General features: G+C 40.1%; 1 protein-coding gene and 1 long non-coding RNA gene across 2 annotated transcripts in view; one reads left to right on the top strand and one right to left on the bottom strand.

Moving 5' to 3' along the window:
- LOC310897471 (uncharacterized protein) overlaps positions 1-26,494 on the bottom strand; it is a 54,190-nt gene that overhangs the window by 18,501 nt on the left and 9,195 nt on the right. The window contains exons 8-9 of the mRNA XM_083831123.1: positions 25,874-25,962; positions 25,065-25,188 (exon numbers count right to left, since the gene is read on the bottom strand). Coding sequence (XP_083687249.1) covers positions 25,065-25,188; positions 25,874-25,962 — 213 coding nt within the window. The remainder of the gene's footprint in view (positions 1-25,064; positions 25,189-25,873; positions 25,963-26,494) is intronic.
- On the top strand, positions 19,448-23,233 carry LOC310898056. Its single transcript, XR_014582928.1, has 3 exons — positions 19,448-19,676; positions 20,029-20,091; positions 21,744-23,233. It is a non-coding gene; the product is annotated as an uncharacterized lncRNA (long non-coding RNA).

Raw genomic sequence — 26,494 nt, 5'->3', positions numbered from 1 at the left:
ATAAATAATCCCTCTGTCCTTGTTGCTCAGGCTGCTTCCTGTTATATTTCTTCTGAAAGCTGTTGATGTAATGTGTGGCCAAATGCACCCTCACTAAAGGTCCCATTGCCTGAGGGGCAATATTGCTTAAGATGGAGAATTATTACAGTTGTGAACTTTTAGTACGAAAGAATTGCAAACTTCAAATATATGCAGGAAAGAACCTACGTTCTTCTTTACTGCATTTGTGCAGTATTTTAAGCTATCAAGCAAATTACTTAGCCCAACAAGGTTGAACTTGCAAATCTCTGTTCTAAAAAGCTATGGTAGGAATTTCCACAAACTGCAGTATAGTTGTTACATACTGAGTCATCTCTGTACTAATATTTACAGAGCAATATATTATGAATTTATTTGCAATATCAATATGTCAATTTAGGACTTACTGACGGTGAACAAAATAAAACAATTAAGTTACAGGTCTTACTAACAGGATGGTGGTTAATGCATCCCAGAACAAAACATGACTTTTTTTTTTTTCCTTTTAATCTCTAATCCATTGTAGAATATAGAATCATAGAATGGTTTGGGCTGGAAGGGACCTTAAAAAACATCTAGTTCCAATCCCCCTGCCATGGGCACAACACCTCCCACTAGACCAGGTTACTCAAAGCCTCATCCAGCCTGGCCTTGGGCGCTGCCAGGAATGGGGCACCCACAGCATATCTGGGCAGCCTGTGCCAGGGTCTCACCACTGTCTGAGTAAAGAATTTCTTCCATATATCTAATCTTAATCTACCCTCTTTTAGTTTAAAGCCATTATCCCTTGTTCTATCCCTACACTCCCTGACAAAGGGTCCCTCCCCAGCTTTCCTTTAGGCCCCCTTTAGGTACTGGAAGACTGCTGTAAGGTATCCCTGGAGCCTTGTTTTCTCCAGGCTGAACAACCCCAAATCCCTCAGCCAGTCTTCACAGGAGAGGTACTCCAGCCTCTGATCATCCTTGTGGCCTTCCTCTAGACTTGCTCTACTAGGTTCATGTCCTTCTAGTGCTGCTTGGGGCACCAGAGTTAAATGCAGTGTTCCAGGTAGGGTCTCAGGAGAGCAGAACAGAGAGGGAGAACCACCTCCCTTGACCTGCTGGTCACGCTGCTTTTGATGGAGCCCAGAATGCTGTTGTAAACATGCACTGTAGGGTCATGTTGAGTTTTTCATCAACCAACACTCCCAGGTCTTTCTCCATAGGGCTGCTCTCAATCCATTCTCTGCCCAGCCTGTATTTGTGCTTGGGATTGACCCAGCCTAGATGCAGGACCTTGCACTTGGCCTTATTGAACCTTCTGAAGTTTGCACAGGCCCACCTCTCAGGCCTATCCAGATCCCTCTGGATGGTATCCCTTTCCTCCAGCGTGTCAACCTCACAACAAAGCTTGGTGTCATTGGCAAACTTGCTGAAACTGCACTCAATCCCACTGTCCGTGTTGCTGACAAAGATGTTAAACAGCACTGGTCCCAATACTGACCCCTGTGGAACACCACTTGTTGCTGATTTTCATTTGGACATTGAGCCATTGACCACAACACTTTGAGTGCAAACATCCAGACAATTCCTTATTCATCAAGGGGTCCTTCCATGAAATCCATATCTCTACAATTTAGAGACAAGGATATCATGGGGGAGTGTCAAATGCCTTTCCCAAATCCAGGTAGATGATGTCAGTTGCTCTTCCCCTGTCCACCAATGCTGTAACACAATCGGAGATAGCCACCAGATTTGTCAGGCACAATCTGCCCTTAAAGAAGCCATGTTGGCTGTCACCAGTCACCTCTGTGTTTTCCATGTGCCTTAGCGTAGTTTCCAGGAGGATCTGCCATCCCACCTTCTCTCAGTAACGCCAATGATGTCATAGCTCTGCAGGTGTGCGCACATCTCTAACTCCTCTTGTTTATTGCCCATGCTTCCTGCATTAGCATAAAGACATTTAAGTTGGACCCCTGATGAAGCTACTGGAGTGGCTGTAATTCCTTTGTGCAGCTTTTCAGGTGCTCTTCTGCTCACCTGTGACTCTTCTTCAGGCTCTGGGCATCGCTGACATTGACATCAAACTGGGAGGAGTGGGATGGATTGAGGTTCCAACCCCTCCCCCGCCCCTTAAGATTAATTTGAAGGCCCCTTCACTAGCTTGGCAAGCCTATGACCAAAGTTGCTCTTCCCCTTGTAAACCTGTGATCTGATTTTAAATCTTTAGGTCATTTCCTGCCATGTTGTGTTCTAGCTTGTTATCTTCCATTTTGCATTTATATGCCTTGTTATTCTTTTGCCTCGTCTTTTATCATCCCAGACAACATTTCCAATTTATTAGGCTTTTTTTGAATTTCAGTCCAATCCTCTACATAATGTGGAACCTCAACCAGCTTGGTGCCAGCAAAATTTTTTTATAATTGAACTCCTTGTTCAACTGTTCAAGTAAACAATGAAAATAGTGATTGCCTCACACAGCACGGGAGCCCTCAGGGCCACTACCTGATATGAATTTTTCACAACTAAGTGATATGCAAATTGAAACATTCTGAGTTTCAGCTAAGTGTGTGTTCTCATCATGGACATTTAGTCTAAACTCTAAACCGGATTATCGTAGAATCATAGAATCATTTAAGTCAGAAAAGACCTCTAAGGTCATCAAATCCAACTGTTAACCTAGCACTGCCAAATCTATCGCTAAACCATGTCCCTAAACCATTAAACAATGTCCCTTTGTTTGCTTATATGCGATTACGTATAGGAAAATATTAAAAGTCTTACCAAAGTTGAAGTACATCTTGTCTATACCTTTCAGTTTACTCATTTTACCAATTATCCATCTATCAGATGAGAACTGATACACCCTCCTTGCACTGGAAACTTCAGGTGTACCTGATGCAAACCGATTAAGTTGTTTATTGATTATTGAAATTGCCTTGAGGTAATACACAAAGCAGTAAGCAATCTAAATCAGTAATTTAAGTAATCAAAATAATCCATACTTCAATTAACCAAAGAACAAGCTACTAATATTAATTGACAGATATGTAGCTGTGCAGGTGATTATACACAGCTGTGAAACTGTGTTAATTATAGCTCTTAAATCTAATGAATCACATGGAGCCACTATTAAATTACTATTCTATAAATACTGTGATGCAATGGTGTTCCCTCTACACCAGAACTTCCAGATGTTGTCCTGATGCAAAACACAGTGAGTTGTCCTAAAGTTTGTCCAGTGTCCTGGTGGACTCAGGTCCATGAGTTAGCATCACTGATGTCTGCAAGTATCCACCCTTGTACTGCCTGAAGATTCAAATACAACTGTTTTTTGATTTTATTCCTTATTTTCCATTTTTCTGAGTTTGGGACCATCTTTCTGCTCCCTTTGCACCCTCTTTTCTTTGATCAAACTCCTCTCAAATAAATAGTCCTTCCCTAATTATGTTTTCTCCATCAAGCCTAGGCTTTCACTATTCTATTGAAAACATGAAATTTCTGATACAATTCCCTAGGCAATTTTGGACTTATATGGCATTGCTGATATGATAGATATGAGTGGCATTACAACCCCAACCACCCCTATCCTTTCCCAATTCTTATTAGTTATATTTACTTTACCATATCCAGTCACTAGACATAATTATTTGGCTTTAGTCTTCTCTCTTTTGCCTAGCTCCACTTGAAAACAAGCAGGCTCTTATCCTGTGTGCAGGTAGTACGCATGCCACAGCAGCAGGGTAACCTGTTTTTCACACTTCTGCTTTGTGCACTCGTGGTTCCCTTTTAAGGGCTTAGTCACTGTGGGGCCAGGTTCTCTTGATGACTGACAGGAACTTTGACGTCCTACATGTGTTTTGTTCTCAAGAAAGCATTTATGGCCTTATGTATTTTTTTTCCCTAATAATTTGATCCAGGATTTTTCTTTGTATCAAAACAGGCTGTTAAGTCCAAAGTTACAATGATTCTTCCTTTCCCTTTTTATTATGAATTTACATATTCATTCTTCCCAAAGCTCTAAATCACCTCTTCAGTCAGGTGGTTGCTTTTATGAAGTTGGTTGTTCATGGTTCAAAGATTTGTTCAATTAGTTCCTTAAGTATCAGTGGTAAATTTCATCATAATTGAATACCTCTCTGCCATCTCACTGCTATCTTTAATCTTCAAGATGGATTTTTTTTTTCCTATTGTAAGAAAGACAATGTGGAGATTTATTGCATTTCCACTGTGTACAACTACCTCTACTGGATCTGGCTGGAATGGAGTTGACTTTCCTCACAACAGTCCACATAGTGTTGTTTTGCACTCGTAGCTAGAATAGCACTGGTATCACACCAATGTTTTATCAAGACTCTGTCCAACCTCCCCCAAAGCCAGTGGGCTGGGAGTGGGCAAGATGTGGGGAGGGGACATCACCAGGCTAGCTAACCTAAAACAGCCAAAGGGATATCCCATACCATGTTATGTCACACTTAGCAATGAAAGCTGGGAAGAGGGAACTCTTGTTATGAAAATCTGTCCTCCCAAACACCTACTACGTGTATTGAGGCTCTGCTTCCCGAAACATGGCTGAACATTGCTTGCCAGTGGGAAGTAGAGAATAGTTGTTTTCACTCTTTGCTTCTGTGCAACATTTGCTTCTTTTTTTCCTTCTTCTTCTTTTTTTTTTCTTCTTTTTTCTTTTAATTAATTTATCCTTACCTCAGCCCATGAGTCATTTTATTTTCCATTATGTTTTCTCCCCCCCCCCCTTCTCCTTCTTTGTTTGAGGAGAGAACAGTGTGGCAGAGTTTAGTTGGCCATTGGTTTGAAACCACCACACTACTTTGGGCATCCTCATATCTGTGCAGCTTCAGGAGAGAGAGAAAAAAACTTTCACGTCATGACATTCTCATATGACAGATTTGCAGATTAGTCTCATGCACTTTTGTCTTGCTTGTCCTTTGCTCTGTAAAAAGCAAACACTTTGGATCACCGAAGTACCACTCCTACGGAGCTAGAGAGTGTTTACCAGGAAACTTTCTGTTTGCTGAAGTAATTTTTCTTTAATATTCCCTATTGTACAACCTGAGCATTTTTTCACCTATTACAAGAACACTTTAAGTGCCAAGCAACAAATTGCAAGCTCTGTTCAGCTTATCAAATAAACAGTTAATGTATATTTACCTTAAAAGAACGTCATCATCTGAAAGCCTAAGTTTCAGAGTAAAGCAGCTGCTTTCCTTGAATTCCCTTCCAAAATCTTTTCTTTTTCTCTCCTGTGTGAAAGGCACGGGAAGATACAGGAAAAACCATGCACAGTGGCAATAATATCAATCAGCTGTGTGGACCAGGGTGAGGGTTATGTAGTTTAGAGGGGATGCCTCCAGCTTCCCAGTTCCTTTTTCTGTCACCTTTAATGTTATCACCTCTCTCGGGTCTATTTGCTCTGGCATCTTTATTCAGGCACAAACTGATCAAGCAGGAGATAGACAATCTTAAAACACCATGAAACTATGCTTCTGGAGATCCAGAAGAGTTAGGTAAGGGGTTCAAAGAAATCTCCACCCTAAGGTCTCAGTACAGTCCAAATATTTTTTTAAGGTTTCCCTTTTGTCTTGCCCTTGTTCAGCTTAAAGGAGCACAACCTGCTCTAGGTTTCTCTGCTCGAGCAGAGGGTTTGGATAAGATGACCTCCAGAGGTTATTTCCAACTGCAGCCTTTCTGGGATTCTGTGAAACGAGGTGATTCACTTCATCTGTACCTAGCATACCCAGCAAATCATACCAGATTTCTTCTGGAGAAGAGAGGCTGCTCACCAGTGTGCCAAGGAGCATCAAAACCAGCCATCCTTCCCTGGTCCATCCCATGGGGGACCGTGGCCAAAGGTGTAGCCAGCAGTGCCAGCTCCTTCAGTTTGTGGTGGTGGACACCTCCAGAAAGGCTTAGGAAACTGCTTCCAGTCTACACAGAGACTTTGGATGGATCATTGATGGTACCATCAGTGGGATATTGTCTCTGGACAGCCAGCACAGAGAAGCATTTTCCCTGCTCAGCTTCCTCTCCATCTCTTTCCTTGCAGTCAGGAATGCCCAGGCATACGGTGTGAAACCCCAGCCCAGCCTCTTAGCATGGAGCAAGCAGAGGTCACTAAATGCACTGTTGAGTATTCCCACTGGAAAAGCAGTTCCAGGCAGTAATTTTCTAATGAGCGTGGTGTTGCGTTGCCCTCTAATGGAGTGCAGCCATGCCCTGCAGAGCAGGGCTGTCACAGACATACTCCACGCACACAGTCTTTAGCTGGGCGTTCTGTCCCCTGACCACTTGAGGATGGCCATCCTAGGGATAAGACAGGTGGATGTCATTATAGGGGCTTCCTTACCTCTTTGCAAACCCAACTCTGCAAGGTTATTTATTTATTTATTTATTTTTGTGTTGGTGTAGTAGATTTGCTCAGGGTATGATATCTGATTGCAGCTTAAAATCTGTATGCTATGACATTCAGACAGAAAGGCTTTATATTAACACAGATTTATTAATACAGACTTGTCTCCAACATGAGAAGCTGTATAGGATAAAATTAATATCACTGCGACTGAAATCCCAATATTGGCTTCTGCTTCTTTGTTTTTTCTTGAAGCGATGACACCACCTTCTTGCAGCCTCTAGAGATTTGCTGTTTTAATTTCAAGTACCCTGCCTTGTATTTTTTTCCTTCTTGATGATTCTTTTCATTTTTTTCTGTATGGCTGATAAACAAATGGTGAAGAATGAAGAGCAGTTTGCAATTTCAAAATACTTGCTTAAATCAAAAATAGGGTCGTAAGGAACTTTGAAAAGTCCAAATGCAGAATTCACAGACCTAGAGCACTTACCTAAAATGGTTTCACTTATATTGAATTTATACTCTGCTGAAGTGGCTCTGGGAAGCAACCGCACCCTGCTCCGCCTGCCAAGCAATTAGTCTCTGACAGTATATAATAAAATAAAATAAAATAAATAAAATAAAACTTTAAACACACCACTGCATATTAAATAAAAAACAACAGTCCCAGATATTCATTCCTTGCAGCATGATGAGCTATATGATATATTTTTTGTCATTTTTTATCCACATAATCTCATATAAATATGAGTAAATTATGTTTAAGATTATGTTAATTCAGAGATGAAATTAAAAAAAAAAAAGTGGGGTATATGAGAATGGAAATTAATGCCTGAAGTTAGGCTCAGTGCCAGAAGGAGTACAATCACAAAATATTAGTTTTATTTCTTTATCATTAATTGATTTTTTTTTATCTGTGGAATTTGATTGGATATCATTAATATTACTTTTTGTTTGCTGATAATACACAGTTATTCTATATAAACAGCAACTGGTTCATAGCACGGCTGTATTTATTATGAAAAAATTTGACTCATTTCTTCTGAATTTTCTTATCTCTAATTTCCAGTTATATAATTCTCTATAGACATTATAAAAGCTGCACTGAACATATGCCACCTGCTATTGTTGCTTGTACTCTTCTGTTATTTGCAACACCAAATCTATTTATTATTTGATAAAACACATAGACCCACACCAAAAGAATGGCGCCTGTATTCCTGTCCTGCTCTCTGAATTTGAAGGGTCTGCAGTTTCCCCAAACCAACTGTCTCAGTGCACATCCTGGCCACAGAAAAAAATCTGTTTCACATGAGATGTGGCCTATAACTGGTCTGGAGCCTTGGAAGTCTAAAAGGAAGTCTTTAAAGCCATCAAGTTGAAGACAAACAACAATTTTTGCTCTACAAGGCAGAGCTGACATCACTTTTGCACGCGTATGTTGGCCTAATAATTTTTGAAATGATGACATATTTTTCCCCCAAAACATAGTGCAATAAGTTTTAAGTAGAAAATGTCATATGACAGTAAGACAGGGTGAACTCTTGTTACAGTAGTGCTGCAGGTGTCGTTAGCAGCTACAGAAAGCAGGTAGCAAGCCTTTTCTGAACCCAAGAATCAGGTTTTACAACCTTCTCACTTTTGAAACCAGTCTTTGTGCTTTTGCATGCAGCCAAATGTACTTTTCAATAAAGACTAGCACAAAAATAATTCTGCTTTCTTAAACTTCAGAGACTGGAAACAAGTTCATGCTGGATTTTTTCCAAACTCTGCTAGTGGCCTTAGCTCTACCTCAGGATGGAAGAAGACCTGTTGCAAATATATAAAAGATGTTAAAAGACAGATGATATTTCTTTTATGGAATCGATCTTGTTCTGACTACACTAGCAGTATATTTAATAACTATTTTTGACTCTATGATAGCACACATTTGAGTACTTTGCTCTTCTATGATAATGATGACTAAGACTGAAGGAAGGACCTTAACTGTGCAGAACTTCTTGGCATAACTGAACTAGTTTTTGACTACAATTTCGACAGCACAAACAGTTGATATCATTGGGCCGTGATCCAGACAAATACTTAGCATACATGCAATTTTAGCCCAGGAGTTTTTATATTCAAGCCAAAAGATTCAGCATCTTGGAGAACTAAGCTCTGCATGTGTCTATTACCTTTATATATATAATTTGAACACAGAGGGACACTGCTAGATGTGAACAATTTCTCTGTCATGAGGTTAAGCTGCCATCATTTAGTGTTGCGATGGGTAGATTTTTTTGTTTGTTTGTTTCTGTTTTTGTTTTCTGTTCAAGCTTGAATGTGAGGAATTTACCGCCGTTAAAGAGACACAGACTGTCTCCCATCCCAATTTTGCCAGTACAGGAGATTCTTTTCTCCTTTATGATTATGATTACATACTCACACAGGATGTTCACTAAACTCAAAAAAAGAGCCATGGAGAGGGGCAGGATAGCTCTCCCTGGCTGCAAGAATAGTTTTTTGTGGTATACTGTCAATAAAGGATGCCTTTTTGTCTGTGCCTAGCTCTCCCATACCAGTAGAGAAAATTTAGTCATCTAATGCAGGGCTCCATATTCTACAATCCCATCTAAATTATATATTCAGGATAAAGTGTGTTACCTTGAGTAACTGTTAAGCAGGTCATCTTTTTAAGTTTCTGGAGATGAAATATGAATCCCTAGTACACCAAGGCAAGTTTTATCCCAAGACTTTTCTTAAAGTAGAAAAAAAGATGAAACCTAAATTAATATTTTACTACTACTACTACTACTACTACTACTACTACTACTACTACTACTACTAAATAATAATAATAAAATAATAATAATCTCCAGGTTACCCGAACAGACGCAATTTTTAGTAAACTCTCTTATTTCTAGGTGAAAATTTCTCTTTGTGTAACTAAGAACAGGCCTGAACCTTACAGGTTTTGTTTTATCAGCAAACTGCATTTTTGTTGTTGTTATTGTTTTGGAGTTGAGGAAAATGTTAATTTTCACTAACACTGAAACTTCAGCTTCCAATGTTCAGTTTTCCACCAGAGGGCACTCCTCTATTTTTAATGAAAGCAAACTTCTGAACAACATTGAGCAGGTTTGCACAGCTTGGCATGTGCTGTACAGTTCTAGCTGAAATGTGGCGAGCAGAAAATTGCGGGATCAGATGCACCCCGTCACACATCTGTCAATATTATGCATTATCTGCTACCCTCCCGCTGCCCAGCTGACGGGCACTGCAAGTCTGCAGTATGACAGATGTTTTGGGTTTGTGCATGTAAAATAAATAGTCAATAATATTATACACAGTGTATGCAGCAAGGGTGCGACTGAGCTTAACCTGGGATTGAAGGGATCTGTGTCTATGTGACCAGGGAGAAAGGGGGCCAACAGTGTCACCATGGTGAGCACCAGATTTTAGCATTTTTTATGGAATATTCCATCCCCTGGGTTGCCTAGTGGTTTTATCTTAGTGTATGGGAATACATGTCATTATAAAATCAAATCACTTTTGGAGCTGATGCAGCTTGGATTGAGTTTTGGTGCTTAAGAATTTGTATCGATACACAACAAAAAGCGAATATCTGCAGTGAGATTTGTAGACATTGAAGAACCTATTATTTTAGCTGGACTGTAAAGAATTTTTACCACTATAAGGATTTTTTTTTAGCACTTTTTATGCTTATTACTCATTTTTAGAAAGATATTGCTGAAGTTAAGGTAATATACCTGGATGCAGAAAATCTAAGTAGTCTGCTTTTTGATAACAGAAGAGAAAGCATATTTTTTTAGGGCTTATACATAAGGATGTCAAAGCTTTCAGAAGAAAAATGTTAGCAAAAACTAGAGGATTATTGTTTATTTTTTTAAAATCTATGCATACAAAATGTAGATGCATTTCTTAGCAGGCTCTATAAAGAAGGAGCTACCTCCTAAATATTTCACAGAATCACATAATATCCTGAGTCAGAAGGGGCCCACAATGATCATGGAGTCCAGCTCCTGTCTCCGCACAGGACCACTCACAACCAGACCCTATGTCTGAGAGCATTGCCCCAGTGCTTCTTGAACTCCGGCAGCTTGGTGCCGTGCCCACTGCCCTGGGGAGCCTGTCCCAGTGCCCGACCACCTTTGGGTGCAGAACCTTTCCCTCACACCCAGCCTGACCCTCCCCTGTCCCAGCTCCATGCCGTTCCCTCGGGTCCTGTCGCTGTCCCCAGAGAGCAGAGCTCAGCGCCTGCCCCTCCGCTCCCCTCGTGAGGGAGCTGCAGGCCGCCATGAGGCCTCCCCTCGGCCTGCTCTGTTCTGGGCTGATTTATTGAAGGTAGTCTCATCCTCTAGTTACTGAAATAGTAGGCAAAAGCAGAATAAGGAAGAAATAAACTCTTTTGATAATTTTACTAAAATGTATAAGAACAGAATCAGCAGAGATTGGAAGTATGATACATCAAATGGTTAACGTGTTCTGGCACTATATCAAAAGTGACGAATTCTCACAGCAGCTCTTAAACCAGAAAGGTAAACACTTTTCCCTTCCTCTGTCAAATAGTAAGTGGAATCACAGAGGTGGTGGGGTTTGCTTAGGGTTGTAGTGTGAATTGGAAAGCTTGGATTAAATTCCAGAACATCTGGATCTATGTTAACCTGGTCCCTGTTGAGACAACAAGGGAGAGCCAAGATGAGCTAACACAGGTGCAAGAATGAAATAGAAGTATGTATTTATTTATTTATTTATTTATTTTTTTCAATCAAGACAGGTTCAATCTCCTGCGAACCTGTACCGTTGCACTTCCGGGTGAGGGAGATGACCTCTGTGCTTTCAGGACTTGAATGCAGGCAATCTGTAGCTAGGTCATCTGTTGGGATTGGTCCCTTCACTTCTCTACAGTGTTTCATTGCTAATTATCCTCATGTGTTTCTTAAACTTCTTTGGACTGACTTCAGAAAATCTGTCTGTGTTTAACTGCCTGCCAGGATTTCCATGATTCATTCGCCTGCTTTCAGCCAGAAACCTTATACTCCCTGCAGGGGACGCACCTACTAATAGCCAAGCCTGCTGCCATTTGAGTTACCTTTGTTAGCTAGCCTCCACACAATCTCCAGAGTTTGCAGACAAAGGTAAATACCTGTCCCTGAAAAAGTATCATCTAGACTGCTGGGTGAGAGTCCTCTCATCCAGCTCCAGAAGCTAGTTGTCTACTTCAGAACTTTTCTCCTTAATACTGCCTTTATAGGTAATGGAAGCACTTGAGGGATGCACCTCATCTCATGTTACAGCAGATGTTTGAGAAAGGATGATGAGTAGGAAAGTTAAAGGACTGCCTTGACGTCATGAAGGCTTTAAAAAAAGTTATCATGTAGATCAAGTCATTCACAATTTTATATCTCTAGGACAAGGTTGAGGAAACCAACAGTTTCAGGAAGAGATGTAAGGGGGAGCTCCAAGGAAGTAATTACTGTCTTTATACTACTGTGTATCTAGGATAATGTTTCAGACCTTGAGGACAGATGGTTTGGCTCTGATCAGTAGAGATGAACTCTTCCCCTTGAAACACTGTGGCCTCATCCAGGCTGATTATAAGACAGGGCCTTTGGCATTACTAACATCTCAACCATGTCAAGGCATTTCGGAGTATAGTGCTAGTTGGTCGGTCCTGAAATTGTGTCAAGGGTGAAGATTATAAAGGTATAGGAAATCACACTATTGCTCAAGTCAGTGTTCTGGCTCTCTGTAGAGACAGCACTTACTCTTCCTACTGTAGAATGATATCAGTGATTGACCTACAGTGTGTGGGTTCTGTAAAATACACAGAGAATGTGTTAGACAGCAGTAGATGTGTGAGATATATGAAATAGTTCATGTTTATTGAAAATAGCAGTGCAAAGTCACCTGGAAGAAAACCTACTCACAGCTTATTTTTCTTCTCATCAAGTGTATCTCTTTTGGAGCCTGCTTGGTAGCTCTAAGCCTGCTCCATAGCTCTATAGGGTCTGTAGGCATAATTAGAATGTGTTATGTTTCCTCTGTTAGAAGCAACACAAAATTGCAGCTCTCCACTTATCTTTTAGCTATTTAACTAATAAAACTGCCCTCATAGCCCTGGTATGACACATCACCTATTCCTGCAATAGACCTGAGTGCTGTATTTAATGTCTGTGTTATTGCTAGTATTGTTTCTCAGTTGCACAGTCACACAACACCTGTTCATGAGAATGGGCAATACTACACATATCAGTTTCATGGAATATCCAGGCATGCTGCAGAACTGCTGTTTTGTCTTTGAAACACACCTGTTTCTTCCCTAACACTGACTTCAAACAGCTGTACACCTACCCAATTGAGTCATATAACACACCTGCCAGAAGCAATGTCATGAAAAATTTGCTCTTCACCATGCGTCTTTCACATGAGAGACGGAATAGTCTGTATGACAAACAACGTAATTGATTACGAAGATGAAGACTCATTGCAATTGCTTTTAGCTGTCTAAAATTAGTCCCCTAACATGGTTGTCTGGCGAACTGAGGCACATTCAGTGTATGATTCATTTCATCTGTCATCAGCCTCTCTTTTAGGGAGACAAGTCATCCTCTAGACATCTTCTCCTGCTCTTCATTGACAACAGAAAGAGTATAAATGGTACTGTTTATACTAAGTCTCTCATTTTGATAATTTGAAAACAAGTGAATCCCACCTATAATGCCTTCTATTTCAACTTCCAGCACATAATTGTACCGCATTATGTTGCCCTTATGTATTAGCTGTTGGATTCTTCCTCTTCCTTGTGAATAAAATGGATCTTCAGTCTGGATTTAAATCCTCCAATTCTTATCAATCGAAATCGGGATTACTGAGGCAAAGGATTATTTGGGAAGTGATGATATTTATATATAAATTGGAAGCAATGCAAATAGACTTATGTTTTCAGTATAGGAATTACCATTTTCCAGTAGTGACCATCTGAGCATGATTATTACCGGTTGATTAAAGGCAAATAAATATATCGGTAGGTTTATCTGGGGATAACAAACAGGATCTTTCAGGAGATCACTTAGAAAGAAAATCATTTAAATCTTTCTAGGGGGACAAGCTGTTGTTCATGAGTTACGGAGAGACAATTTGTCCACAAAATCACAAATACACCCAAATGCCATGTTGTGGTGGTTTTACCCTGATGGGCAGCTAAACTCCACCACAACTGCTCTCTCACTTCCCCTCCTCAAAAGAAGAGGGGGAGAAGAAAGTATGCTGGAAAGAAAAGAAGGGCTCAAGGGCTGAGATAAGGATGGAGAGATTACTCACCAATTATTGACACAAGCAAAACAGACAGCATAGGGAGATTAATGTAATTTATTGTTTATTATTAGCAGACTACAGCAGTGAGAAACTAAAAGGAAATTAAAAGCGCCTTCCCCCCATCCACCCTACTCTATGTCCTCCCCACGAGCGGCACAGGGGAACGGGGAATGGGGGCTGTGGTCAGTCCATAGCACTCTGTCTCTGCCGCTCCTTCAGAGTCACTCTCTGACCCTGCTCCCCGTGGGGTCCCTCCCACGGGATGCCGTCCTTCCACAACTGACCCTGTGGGGGCTGCCCACAGGCAGCAGCTCTTCAAGAACTGCTCCCACAGGGGTCTGTACCACGGGGTCCATCCCCCAGGAGCAAACTGCTCCAGCACGGGTCCCCCACGGGCGGCAGCTCCCCCCAGACCCCCTGCTCCTGCGTGGGCTCCTCTCCACGGGCTGCAGCTCTGGCCCGGGGCCTGCTCCTGCGGGGGATCTCCATGGGCCGCAGGCTCCTCCAGGCCACATCCACCTGCTCCACCGGGGGCTCCTCCACGGGCTGCAGCGTGGAGATCTGCTCCGTGTGGGACCCATGGGCTGCAGGGGGACAGCCTGCTCCACCAGGGGCCTCTCCACAGGCCGCAGGGGAACTTGTGCTGCATGCCTGGAGCACCTCCTGCCCTCCTTCTGCACTGACCTTAGAGGCTGCAGGGCTGGTTCTTCCACAATTTCTCACCTTTCTCTGCCAGGCACTGTAGCACAGTAGTTTTTTTCCTTTCTTAAATCTGCACTCCCAGAGGCCCAACCAGCAGCACTCATGGCTTGGCTGTGGCCGGTGGTGGTTCTCATTTGGAGCCGTCTGGAGCTGGCTCTGATCTGACATTGGGCATCTGCTGGGCTCTGCTCACAGAGGCCACCCCTGCAGTCCCCCTGCCACCAACCCCTTTCCATGTAAACCTAGTACATGTGTTGAAAATTTGTATTCCAATTCAAAATTCATTGTCCATTTTCCAAGTCACCAGCTTCTCATAACTGGTATGTCTGGAATAAAAGCCTTACTTATACTACTGTATCTTATTGTGTCAGTTTGTATGCTTAGGGGTATATGCAATGTGAGGATAGAGACTTGAATTTATTCATTGCAGGTTTTTTCATTGCTTGGTTTTGTTCCTACATGAATTGGTGTTTAAAGCATCTTCTGGATTTCAGTATCACAATCTGAGTCATTTTCAGGTATATTATTCCATGGTTCATCATACTGTGGGCTATGTATGCCTTAGTCATGTCTTCCAGAGAGTTTGTTTGTCTTCTGTGGGATATCAGAGCAGGGAATTGAAAGTTAATGAAGCATGATTTGCCTGCTCTCCTATTGGAAAGTGGATGAGCACTACCCAGAATTAATATGAATTTCTAGGGTCTAGCACTCTTCTCCCCTGTCCAAATAAAATCTGGGTTCTTCAAAGTATGGGTAAGTTTTTTCTTCAAGGACTGGAAGAGGGCTTATAATTACAACTAAGCCAGGAGGCAAGTTACCTAGGTCCTAGGATTTTCTGTTGAACCTTGTGGACGGGGATTTGGCTTGCAAATTAAAATACCTAAATATAAGTGTCTACATGTGGATGTGATCTGAGCATCTAAGCTCCTATCACAATCAATGGAAAGCTCTGTCAATGCTCTCAGTGAAGCCTTCTGAACTTTTAGGTGTCAAGAGTATACAGAGTTTGTGAATTCAGTTGCTCACTCAGAGACATCTAGTGCTAACTTTGATACACCCGAATGTCTTGTCTGGCCTTCTGCTGCTGTTCCAGAAGGGCACTGTTTTTCTATATATTCTGTAGAGCACCCACAAGCCCCATGTGTATATCTTGGCCAATCCAGAGTATCACATGATAGGGATGCCTCTGGTTAAGAAAAAAAAAAAAAGATTTTCTTATGAATTGTTCCACAAAATTAGTGATTTATCACTCTTCTCCCAGTAAAGACCCTCAGTATGACTAAACTGTCTGCAGATGTCTAAAGTAAGTCAAGATGGATCCCACACCCCATATTGATATTCCTGACATTTTAATGTGTTAGCTCATTTGCATTGGTTGACCCAGATGCTGCGTGATGCCTCTTGGCTTACACGTGTCTTCAGCGCCTAGCCTGTGCAATCTTGCTTATTAACTGCTAGTGGGTGGACTGGTTGGCAATACTATGGCTCAACAGGGGATATGTTAACCTAAATGTTTGTTGTTAGTTCCTTAAATCCAGCAAAAAGGTAGCCCATCTATTGTGGCAGAATTAGCCTCCCGCTACCACCCACTAACAGTAAGGCAGGTCCAATGTTACTGATCACAAAGTGAACAAAGGCAGATTGGGCTCAAGGGAGATGCTTTATGCAGAAGATGAGATCAGGTTCAGACATCGAGCTGCTTGGGGCGATGCATTATTAAATGCTATCTACTGATATGCTACTTTTGTAGAAGCTGATTAATGACATCCTATTTTATTATTCTTTATCTTTTATCTTCACCTTGTTTCACAGATGTAACTGGCAGTACACGGCAATAACCAAAGACCCGTGGCACTCATTAGGTTGTGGCTGCTCCTCAGAAGTGCCATCAGGCATGCAATTCCTATTCACAATTTTGCTAATGATGCTGGTTAACATGTGTGTTACTGTTCAAGCAACATAGACGGAATGGTCTTGTCAGTCTTGAACTAACTTATCTTTTAGTTATCATTTCCTTTGACACAGTCCTCTGATATACTGAGAGATAAATACAAGGCAGACTCTGCAATGTGTTCCCCCGGCAGTAAAATCTTAGCAGTAATGTTGCAGAAGGGTTTCATCTAACGAGTACTTCTTTTGACCTGTTTTCTATTTTGTTAGAGAGTTAAAGCTGCAGGTCTTAAGGTACACTTAAATTAGAAACAAATTCTTACTGAGTTGTTCCATGCTCCTTGGGAAGTTTTCTGCCTTTGTGTGAAAGTGGATGCTTAATCTTACCAGCACAGGACTCGTAGAGGATACAGGTAAGTCAAATACATTCAACTTCCTGAGATCCTCTTTTATACCAGCTTTGAGGTTGTGATTTGATGAGAGGAGTGATCCCCTCTAACCAAAAAAAAAAGAGAAAAGGAATAGTTTTCTGCTGGATTAGTGTGCTGGATTATTTCAGCATGGGTTATTGAAAATTGACTATTGAAAAGTTAAAAGGATAAATTCAAAACAAAAGGAACACAAAAAAGTCTATGTCCTGAGTGTGCAGGTATCTGAACCCAGTCAACCCAGGCTAAGCCGAAGCTGGCAATGAATAACTACCCACCGTGACTCCTCAGGTGTCTGATCTTTCTCTGCATGTCCAGTAAAAAATAGGAGGTACTATGTCTCTTTTTCAATGTGGGTTTTGTTACTTCATGTTTATTACAGGATAAGAGCATGTACACGAGCAATTTCTGAAAAACACTTGATTTTGCAAGACTGTTGCAATAGGAATAGGATAATCTTCCCCTTACCTTTATTTGCTTAGGTCTTTATTCATACCGAGAGGTACCTGTATTCATGAGTATTAAATATCACGGGAAATGGCTGTTGAACAGAAAAGACTGAATGGAGAATGAGATAATGGATAATTCTCCTCTCCTCTCCTCTCCTCTCCTCTCCTCTCCTCTCCTCTCCTCTCCTCTCCTCTCCTCTCCTCTCCTCTCCTCTCCTCTCCTCTCCTCACACAGGGGATTTATCCTCAGGTGTTTTTGTTGCATAAGCTAGGTGTTTTTCCTTTTCTTCTAAATTAGATGCTCAGACATGAAGATCTCAGTACTTTCAAAGAAATCACTGGGAAAAGATGCTGCTTCCACTCATGGAGCAACCTGGGGTTAGCTCACAGGTCACCTTTCCTGTTGGTGAGGTGAATCTGTTGGACCACTTCCCACCCACAGCCACTGTCTTCCTTATCATTTCCTTTTATTTCTTTACTTTCACAGAACACCTACTTGATAAGGACAAGCACAACAATTCACTGTTGATGGGGAGAGACCATGCTCATGGCTGAAATGGGGAAACAGATTTGAGGAGAAAAAAGAGAGCTCAGCCATCTCTTCTAAAAGCACATGTGGAATGAGGCTGAGGTGGAGCTATCTGATGGCTTCCCACTATGGCTGGAAGAGATTCAATTCCTTTCTGTGTCCATCTCAGTCCCAGATATCGCCCTTCCTCTTCTGTCTCTGTATCTGTAGTACTTGCCGGACCCAGTAGCAAGCCTGCTCAACTGTAAAGCCAAGAAAAGCATCAACTGAGCGAGACCATGGGTAGTTTTCTGCCAGATTAGGATATGTAATCAATTCAGTAAGGAGGAAACATAGTGGTGATACTGAAGATGATCTTTCTCTGACAGTGGTAATCAGTGTAAGCCATCCCATGTAGCTTCATTTACAGGATGCTGTCAAATGAGGCATCCCATTTGTTTCGCTAATTTTATTTATTTATTTATTTATTGCCTGCTGTTCCCTCATCCCTCAATTCCACCCCTATAAACTCAGTCTCGACACTTTACCTGGTAAAGAACAGACAGACGTCTTACTTTAGTTCTCACATCTAGTAGGTTACCTTATGAATTTTTCGTTTGCATGTTGTTACTAGTTGGATGAGAGCGTTGTGCTTGCTAACAAAATCACTTTGCTAGTATTTTCTGGCAACTGACAAAGCAGCCAGAGCTGCAGCGGTTTTCCATCATGAAACACCAGGTGAAAATCAACCTGAGAGCTAGAGTCACCCACGTAAATGAAGTTCTGCCTCTTGATTTGACTGCGAGGCTGAGATTCCTCTGTGAGGGAAACCAAAGCAGAAGAAGTCACCCTGGCATTACAAAACGGGATTGCAAAAGACCACTGAAGATAGGTCTTCCTCTGTTTTCCAAAGGTCACTGAATGACTAGAGATCCTATATTACATTTGAAAACACACTTGTGAGCTAGGCATGAAGTAATATCATAGCTTAACAGCTATGACAGGCTGAGGGAGCTGGTGGTGTTCAGCTTGGAGAAGAGAAGGCTCCAGGGAGACCTTACAGCAGCATTCCAGTGCCTAAAGGGGCCTGCAGGAAAGCTGGGGAGGGACTCCTTGTCAGGGCGTGTAGGGATAGGAAAAGGTGTGATGGCTTTAACCACCCCTATCCCCTCTTTCCCACAAAGCTAATTTCTGCCTCTTTGCAGCCTCCTAGTTGTACAAAAGGGACTTGATATTGAGCCTTATGTTGAATTGTGCTAAGGAGCTTACCCAGATTAAAAATATGTATATTTTTATAGGATTTTTTTTTAAAAATAGACCAGCTTCCCAATTCTTAACCTCCTCAAACAGCCAGTATAGCAGAAATAGCAAAGCTTAAGGAAAAAAATGACAGAAACTGTTTGGTACAACACTACTACTAAATGAAAAACCTAGCAAACTACGGCTGAAGTATATTATAGGCAGAGCAATAAATAAATATATTTACATCAAGGGACAGTCCCTGCCATTTGAGTCTGAAAGATGTTGGTAAGACATTTATTCTTAACATAGCAAGTACTCATTTGTGGGGAATCTGGGAGCCAGATAAAAGGATCCTAACAAAACGCTCCGCGGGGAATATATATCTGGGGGAAATTCAAATTCAAATGTCTGGCCTTATCCTCCTCTGATTGCTCTCTGCCATGCCAAGGGATGTCTATAACCCTTACGCATGCCAAAGCGCAGAGGGTGGGGGAAGATTAAAACATGTCAGACCTTGTTTCCTTTTAAACTGAATTAGGCCACTCCTTGCTCAGTCTTTGTTTGCAATTTGCATCTAATTTGGAGACACTTACCTCTCTCCTAAAATAGCATGCTGGGAACCTGGGTGCTAGACAGAAGGCTGTGGGTGCCAAGGTGGGATCTCAGGGAGTAAAACACCAGGTTCTGCAGCATTTCTGGGGCCAGCTGAGGTTACTGAAGATCTCTGATAAGAGCCTGAGTACACACCCATTGTTTTCTTATATGGCTGTAAAATGGTAAGATGCTAATCTAAAAATGTGTAAAGCTATCTTTAGATTGTTTCTGTTTTCTTTATAGTTTTACTTTCTTGCTTGTTCAGCACACTGATGCAGCAGAGCAAACAGGCACATGAGCACAGTCAGGAAATTCACCTGAAAATGCCATAGGAAGAGTTACAACAATATTCATTTTTGACTGCATATAACTTATCTAAATGCCTGTCTTTGGCTAATTATTAGTGAGGAAATTAATGACGGTTATCTCCTTATAGGTGGAAAAGGCATGTTTCTGCTCAGATGATTAAGTTATATAGTACAACAATCACGATTTTTTCTAAGGGCACTCTATTTTTTGATGACACTCTTGCAGAGCAGAATAAAAATGTGGCTGATGCAGAACGTGACCGGACAGTTTGGCACCAGATATAACATGGTATGTAGAAGATGATGACATGCTCAGAATAAATCTGTTTGATAAAATCAATTTTTTGTATGATGAGTTAAAATGAAGACAAACAGTATGGAGGGACAAATCGCACCTGGAAGTAAAAAAACTGGATGGGAAAAATAAAAAATGGAGATTTCTTTGTCTTGTGTAAGCTGATGATTCTAATTAATTTTTCTGGGTTTACATAAGTATGTGAGAGAAGATTAAGCCAAATCTACATGGTTCTACAAAACTGCAGCCAAAAATGCACTAAAAATCAATGCATTTCCTCAATGTAGCGATCAAAATCAGAAGTTTGAGAATTGTAAATGCAACTTCATTATGGTACTATACTCACAATCTTTTTAGCTCACTGTAGCCTCCCTTTATAATTATCATCAAGTTAAATTTAACTGTGGATCAGAAGGTTTTATCTACCATGCAATTTCAGCTACTTGTGAATGCATTTCAAATAGCTGTCCTTCCATTCAGTACATAGGATTTTCTTCAAGGCTGTATTTGAATACTATGGAAGTTGTGGCATTTTGGTCAATGCATTCGTGTATTCTTGCTTAGCAGGATGTTGGTAACGACTGGTGAGCCTACATTTCTTGTCTTACTCAAATATTAATATGTTTATTGTGAAAAAGGGGGAAAATTTAATATATTAAAAATAGTGTGCAGGATGTTAAATTTCATTAGCATGTTTTAAAATAGTAAGGTTAGTGAACTTTATTATCCAATGACGATGTGTCTTTTGCATTAAGTATGTTTTTGCCTTTGTGATATATGAAAGACCATGCTTTGCTGAAAGCTGTCAGGCAGATTAAAATAATAGAGTTTCCTCTTCATATCTGAAGAAAGCAGCGAAAGGAATGCACTGAAGGCATTACATTGTCAGAAGTCTGTTTTCAACATTTTTGAATTTATGAGATTTTTTGTTTTGTTGTGCCTGCTCTCAAAGATATAATGTTCCTTATATCAAGCGTACATGATTGTATATTTTCTAGCTCTGTTGGACTGTGTGGAGTTTTTTCCTTAGATTTCAGTTGGATAGAAATAAAGAGGTGCAGGCAAAATTAAATAAAAATAAAAGCCTATTCATGTGAAAATAGTCTTGAAAAAGATAATGTGGGGTCACTTTTCTCTTGTTGTTTATTATGCCTGATATAGTTTGGAAGTTATAATAGGTCTAGCCAGTCTTTGGAGAGCATTGTCATTTACCTAAAATTTACTTCTCTCATAAGTCTATTGGGTGTGTTGCTAAACACTATTTTCCTGCCACCTGCCAGGTTATGGAAAGATAGCTCCTTGATGAAGGCATTATTTAAAAATTAGGGATCCTTCTTGGGCATATTTTACTTCAATGGAGGTACACTTTGTTTCAACTACCTTTCATGGAGAACAACTTTTATTTTAATACATGCACAATATCTTTTTCTTGAATGTGGGGAAGAATTGTTGCATTATGCAGCCTAAGAGAGTCTAAACGAGGCAGTCCTCAGTTTTGGGAGGGATTTTTCAAACCCACTGCACATAGCATGATTTCAACACAGTTTTGCATCCTCACCTTTGAAATGTTGTAACACTTTAAAGTGTCAAATCAATCAAGGCTTAGGCACACATTTGAAGGCTTACTGCACATTTTTGCTTTGCAGGCTTCAAGAACATTTCTTCAAATTCTACAAATAAGTGAATCAAGGCCTACAGCATGAAGGGTTGTAAAATATATTCATCTTTCAGTTTTCAGAAGACTACACGCATTCTGAGAACATCCAGCATTATCATAACTAAGGATGATTCATTTTCAAAATGACATTAAAGTTTCTGTTTCAGTGCTAAAAGGATATTATGACTGCTGAATATCAAATATAGAGAAAGAGCAAAATCACAGGATTTTTCTGCCTGTCTGCCATTAAAGGACATTATTTTTGTAATGGTGAGAGGCAGGATACTGCTTAGCTGAACAGTGCCTATGATAAGCTTGGTTATTCCTGTCCATTACACCATTGCACAAATGAGAGAATTATTGTAGCTGGAATATGTCTTACTCTCTAAACTGTGTACTTGTCCACAGTGAGCCAAAAAGGTCCATCATATGGGGCATACTTCAGCCACTGTTGTCCTAGAGCAGCCAGGTGCCTGCAGAGAACTCCATTTGAAGTAGGTGAAGAAGAGGATGGGAAATAACCTCTTTCCATTGGCCCTCCCATGGCAGTTCCTTGTCTGCTCTGGATCCCTGGTAGAGACAGGAAGGGTTTTGAGGGTGCCGCCTTGAAAGATAAAACTCCCCAAGAATGAGGTGTGCTAGGAGAAAGGCATGATCTGATGTGGAATCTGTAGTTGCTGCAAGGATCAGAGACAATGCACACAGCCGTGCAATCATTATGATGTATCTGTTATAATGGCTTTTAAATCTTTTACTAGCATCAAACAGAAGCAAATTAATGTCTCTGTAGCCTAGCTCTGGATACCACGGTTTTCCTGCTCCTATCTACTGGTATTACCTCTCCAGATCTTGCGTCTTTTAAGTATCACTTATTTATTTTATACCAAACTGTTATGGATTAAAGTTCTGGTAAATTTCTTAGAACAGAATTGGCTCTTAATGTTTTTTTTTTTTGGATGGAATCTGGGAACTTGGAGCTTATTTTTGTCCTAAAAAAATGCCTTAAATGGGCTCGTGATAAATGAGAACTCCTGTACCCAAGAAAGTCATACAGTGAAGGTTTTCCATATTGTGGGTGTTCTTAAGCCATGATTGTGACTTGAGGCTAGGAAAGGTCGTGGGCATTACTTGTGAGAACTGTGTAATTAGCTCCTGATTTGGGTATTGTCAGTCTGTGAGGACACCCAACAGCTAGAGGCCTTGGTCCCAGCTCCCTCTACAGGAACATCGTGGTTGTGTGTTCAACAGCATGTATGTGCTGTGTCTTATTACTTTATTTTGAACCACATCTCCCTAGTTTGAAAAGAACTTTTATGGGTTTGTCAAATGTGCTACCAACGTCAAGACAAAGTCCTCTAGATCTAGTTCCTCATTAAAGGAGAAAGTTGCATTGGTTGGCAAGATTAGCTTGTGACAAATCTATGCTAGTGTTTTACGCTCTACTGACTACAAAATGACTGGTAAACAATTTGGTCCATTATCTTCCTGGATATCTAAATTATACGTATTGACCTTTTGTTCCCTGGACCCTCACAGGTGAGATGTAGAAAGGCTGATTTTTACCTCACTAGACTACTTTTATTTCCTGTTGTGAGTGACTGAGAAATCATTTCTTGTTTTATGGGTTAAGATAGAAGGGAATAGGTCTCTAGTCCCATTACTAAAGGTAGACGGACTTTTGTTAGAGTGGGGTGTAACTGGTCTACCCTATTCCATGACAACCACTGGATTATATATTGCATTGTCATCATTTTTATTTGGATCTGTGCTAACAATTTGAGAGTGTGGGCACTCGTATACAGTGCTCATACCTATATCCCAGCATTGCTTAATTTGCTAGTAGAGAGGTACCCAAATGAGAGGGCAGTATAACATGGAGGGAAAAAGCAGTGGAAATGAATGAGGAAAAAAAACGCATTGAAACAAACAACAAAACAATAAGCTCTTTGAATTGTGAAACCAGGCTTTGAATTTAGAGCTCACCTTTCAGTACTAGCAGAAATGCCACTGAAATTAATGAGTAAGAAATATGTACTGAAATTGCCACTGCAATCAGTGAGTCAGAAATGTGTGCTGAAATTCTTGTGCCAAAATCTCTGGGACTTGAAATGTTAATTATGACAGGAGCTTCCTTATTAAAAGAGCATTGGAAGGTGAAACTACTGTAACGTAAGGCTAAAATAACATGTAGTCCTATTGTTGACTCTGCAGCAGAACAGTTGCTTCCCAAAGGTCACAAACGCAGGTATTGCATGTTATTTGTAGAAGCGTCTGTTCTCTCTGAAAGAGATTCTGAAGAAAAGCTGTTTGCCTGACTGCTGTTTTTGACTAGGAAACCTCCAGTTTCTCATATTAGTGGTTTCTGCTTTCTTTGCTAAAGAATTGGGTTCCTTTCAAGACTCCATGTTGATAAAGTCAAAAAGTTGGTGGAAGTGAACTGTGTTTCATGGTAATAAAAAAGAATGAAAACTAAAATGAATTGGCGAGTGAGGAATTAACAATTTAATGATTGATACAGCAAAAGCAGTCATTCAAAAAATAAGTTTGGAGGACACACCTACTTGTTATTAAAAGGAAAATTTCCAAACACAGGAACCATCCCCTTTGGCAATTTCTTTTTGTGAATTAAACCATTTTATCAGGCTGTTCTTTTTGATTAGAGAGCAGGTTTGGTTATCTGTATTTGTGCTAAGTGTAATCGCATATTATAAAAAGGATCATTAATATAAATGAACTGTACTTTTTTTTTTTTCTAAGCAATAGATGTAACTATTTTACAGCAGAAAGTATGTCAGCAAAAGACACATTACAACATTACAAACTAGAATAGTACTAGTGGAAGCTGCTCTGCTCTCCTAATTTGTTTTATTTTACTTTTTTTTTTTGAGAATTACATATTTCAGGTAATGCCATTCGTCTTCTGGTCCAGTTTACAGAACACAAATTCAAAATGTTGGTAAAGTTAAGATTAGTTCCATTAGTATGCTAAGAACATAAAAAACATATGGAACTTTATGGAACAGAAAATCAATCAGTGCTCCTTTAATAACATTTTGTGAAAACAAAGACGTGAGAAGCTGATCAGTATATATGTCTGATATCCAAATGCCAAATTTCAATTAACACCTCCACTACATTTCCAGAGCATTATGTGAATAGAAGATAACATTGGCCTGTAGCTCTTCCTCATTTGTATCACTGGACTAAGTCAGTCTTACTGCATACATGGAAGGATATTCTTTGTTTTTGTGAAAGAAGTTCTGAAGGAGATGGATGACTGGGAAGGGAAGAGATGAGCCTTTAATTTTATTTTATTTCAGTTTTGCATTGGCAGGAAGCTGGGCAGTTCTGCATAACAAAGGTATTGGCACACCCGTAATCATTTACCAATCCAGGACAATTGGAATAAAGATCCTGAAACTTGCAAGGATTGGCTGTGAAAATGAATAAAAACACAAAATTAATCACAAATTGGAAATAAAAATCTACAGTGTTTCCTTTCAGAATCTTTTTCATTGATAGTTCTTTAATCTCTCATTTTTCCTATTTGTTGCTGTTTACTCCACAGCAGTGTCCAAGATTTTGATCACATATACAGTATTCCTAGCTTTTTTTCAAGGTTTGTTGCTGAACTTACAAGGTATTTTGACCTCATTGCAGTCAATGGATCTTCTTACACTAAGAAGTACTTGTGAGAGCTTCCGTATGGAGATCCAGACATTGTCATCTTTAATTAAAGTATCTGGGTCATATGAATATCTTGATCTATCCCTGTGGGTCCAAAAAGTGGAGGGTATCTGCATCCCAATGGACATAAAATCAGCTACCATTTAACATTTGCCCACCTGTCTTACAGACTCCTTTTTGGGTTTCACACCACAAGTCGTCCTACACAGGTAAAGCACCTAATGTGAGGAAGCCTGGGACTGCAATTGTTCTTCCATAAAAGAGGTAATAAATAGTAATAATATGGCAACCTATACAGCATGAGATTAATAGCCTTTCTTTTGGCCTGGCATTTGAACAAATCATTTTAAAACTTCCCATTTGCATAAACTAATTGGTATTTTTTACAGTGTCAACTTTACCTGTGTCACAATTAAAATGCTTAAAACTTACTGCATAATCCGTTGTCACAAGCATTAGGGCAGTCACCACAGGGTTTTCCTTCTTTGTAGGGTGTCTTCATTAAATCTACCCTATTCCCCCTGAAACATAACCATTACTAACATGAACTATAAACTCACGATAACATATCTGAGAGTAAAACTAATTATATGGATGCATACATATATTAATATATGCTAAATCTTTATTTATAGGTCAAGTTATTTATATATATTAGAATGTGAATATGGAAATCAATTTTACACAAAGTTTATAAAACCTCACTCTGCCTTAAAATTTTTCCCCCTCCCCCCAAATAGTATTATGGTACATACCAATATGCCTTTCTGAACCAAGGTTTCAAGGACAATAAGGAAAATATTTATCTGTGATCTACTATGATGAGAATTAGGGTTTTGGGCAAATTAAATTTAATCTGAAAATCAGTGTCAGCATTATGTTTTATGCTTTTACTTGCTTGAGGATTCTTTTCACAGGTATGTTTCTGTCCATATTCTTAATACGTTCCTTAGACCTGTTCCTGAGTTGTGAATGATGCATTGTGTTACAAATTTCCTGTCTTCTGTCTTATTTTGATAATGTAATAAGAAATTTCAGCAGCAGAATCAATAC

The sequence above is a fragment of the Anser anser genome, assembly GCF_964211835.1.
Source record: "Anser anser genome assembly, chromosome: 3".
Classification (NCBI taxonomy): Eukaryota; Metazoa; Chordata; class Aves; order Anseriformes; family Anatidae; genus Anser; species Anser anser.
This window is presented reverse-complemented; position numbering and strand designations above follow the sequence as displayed.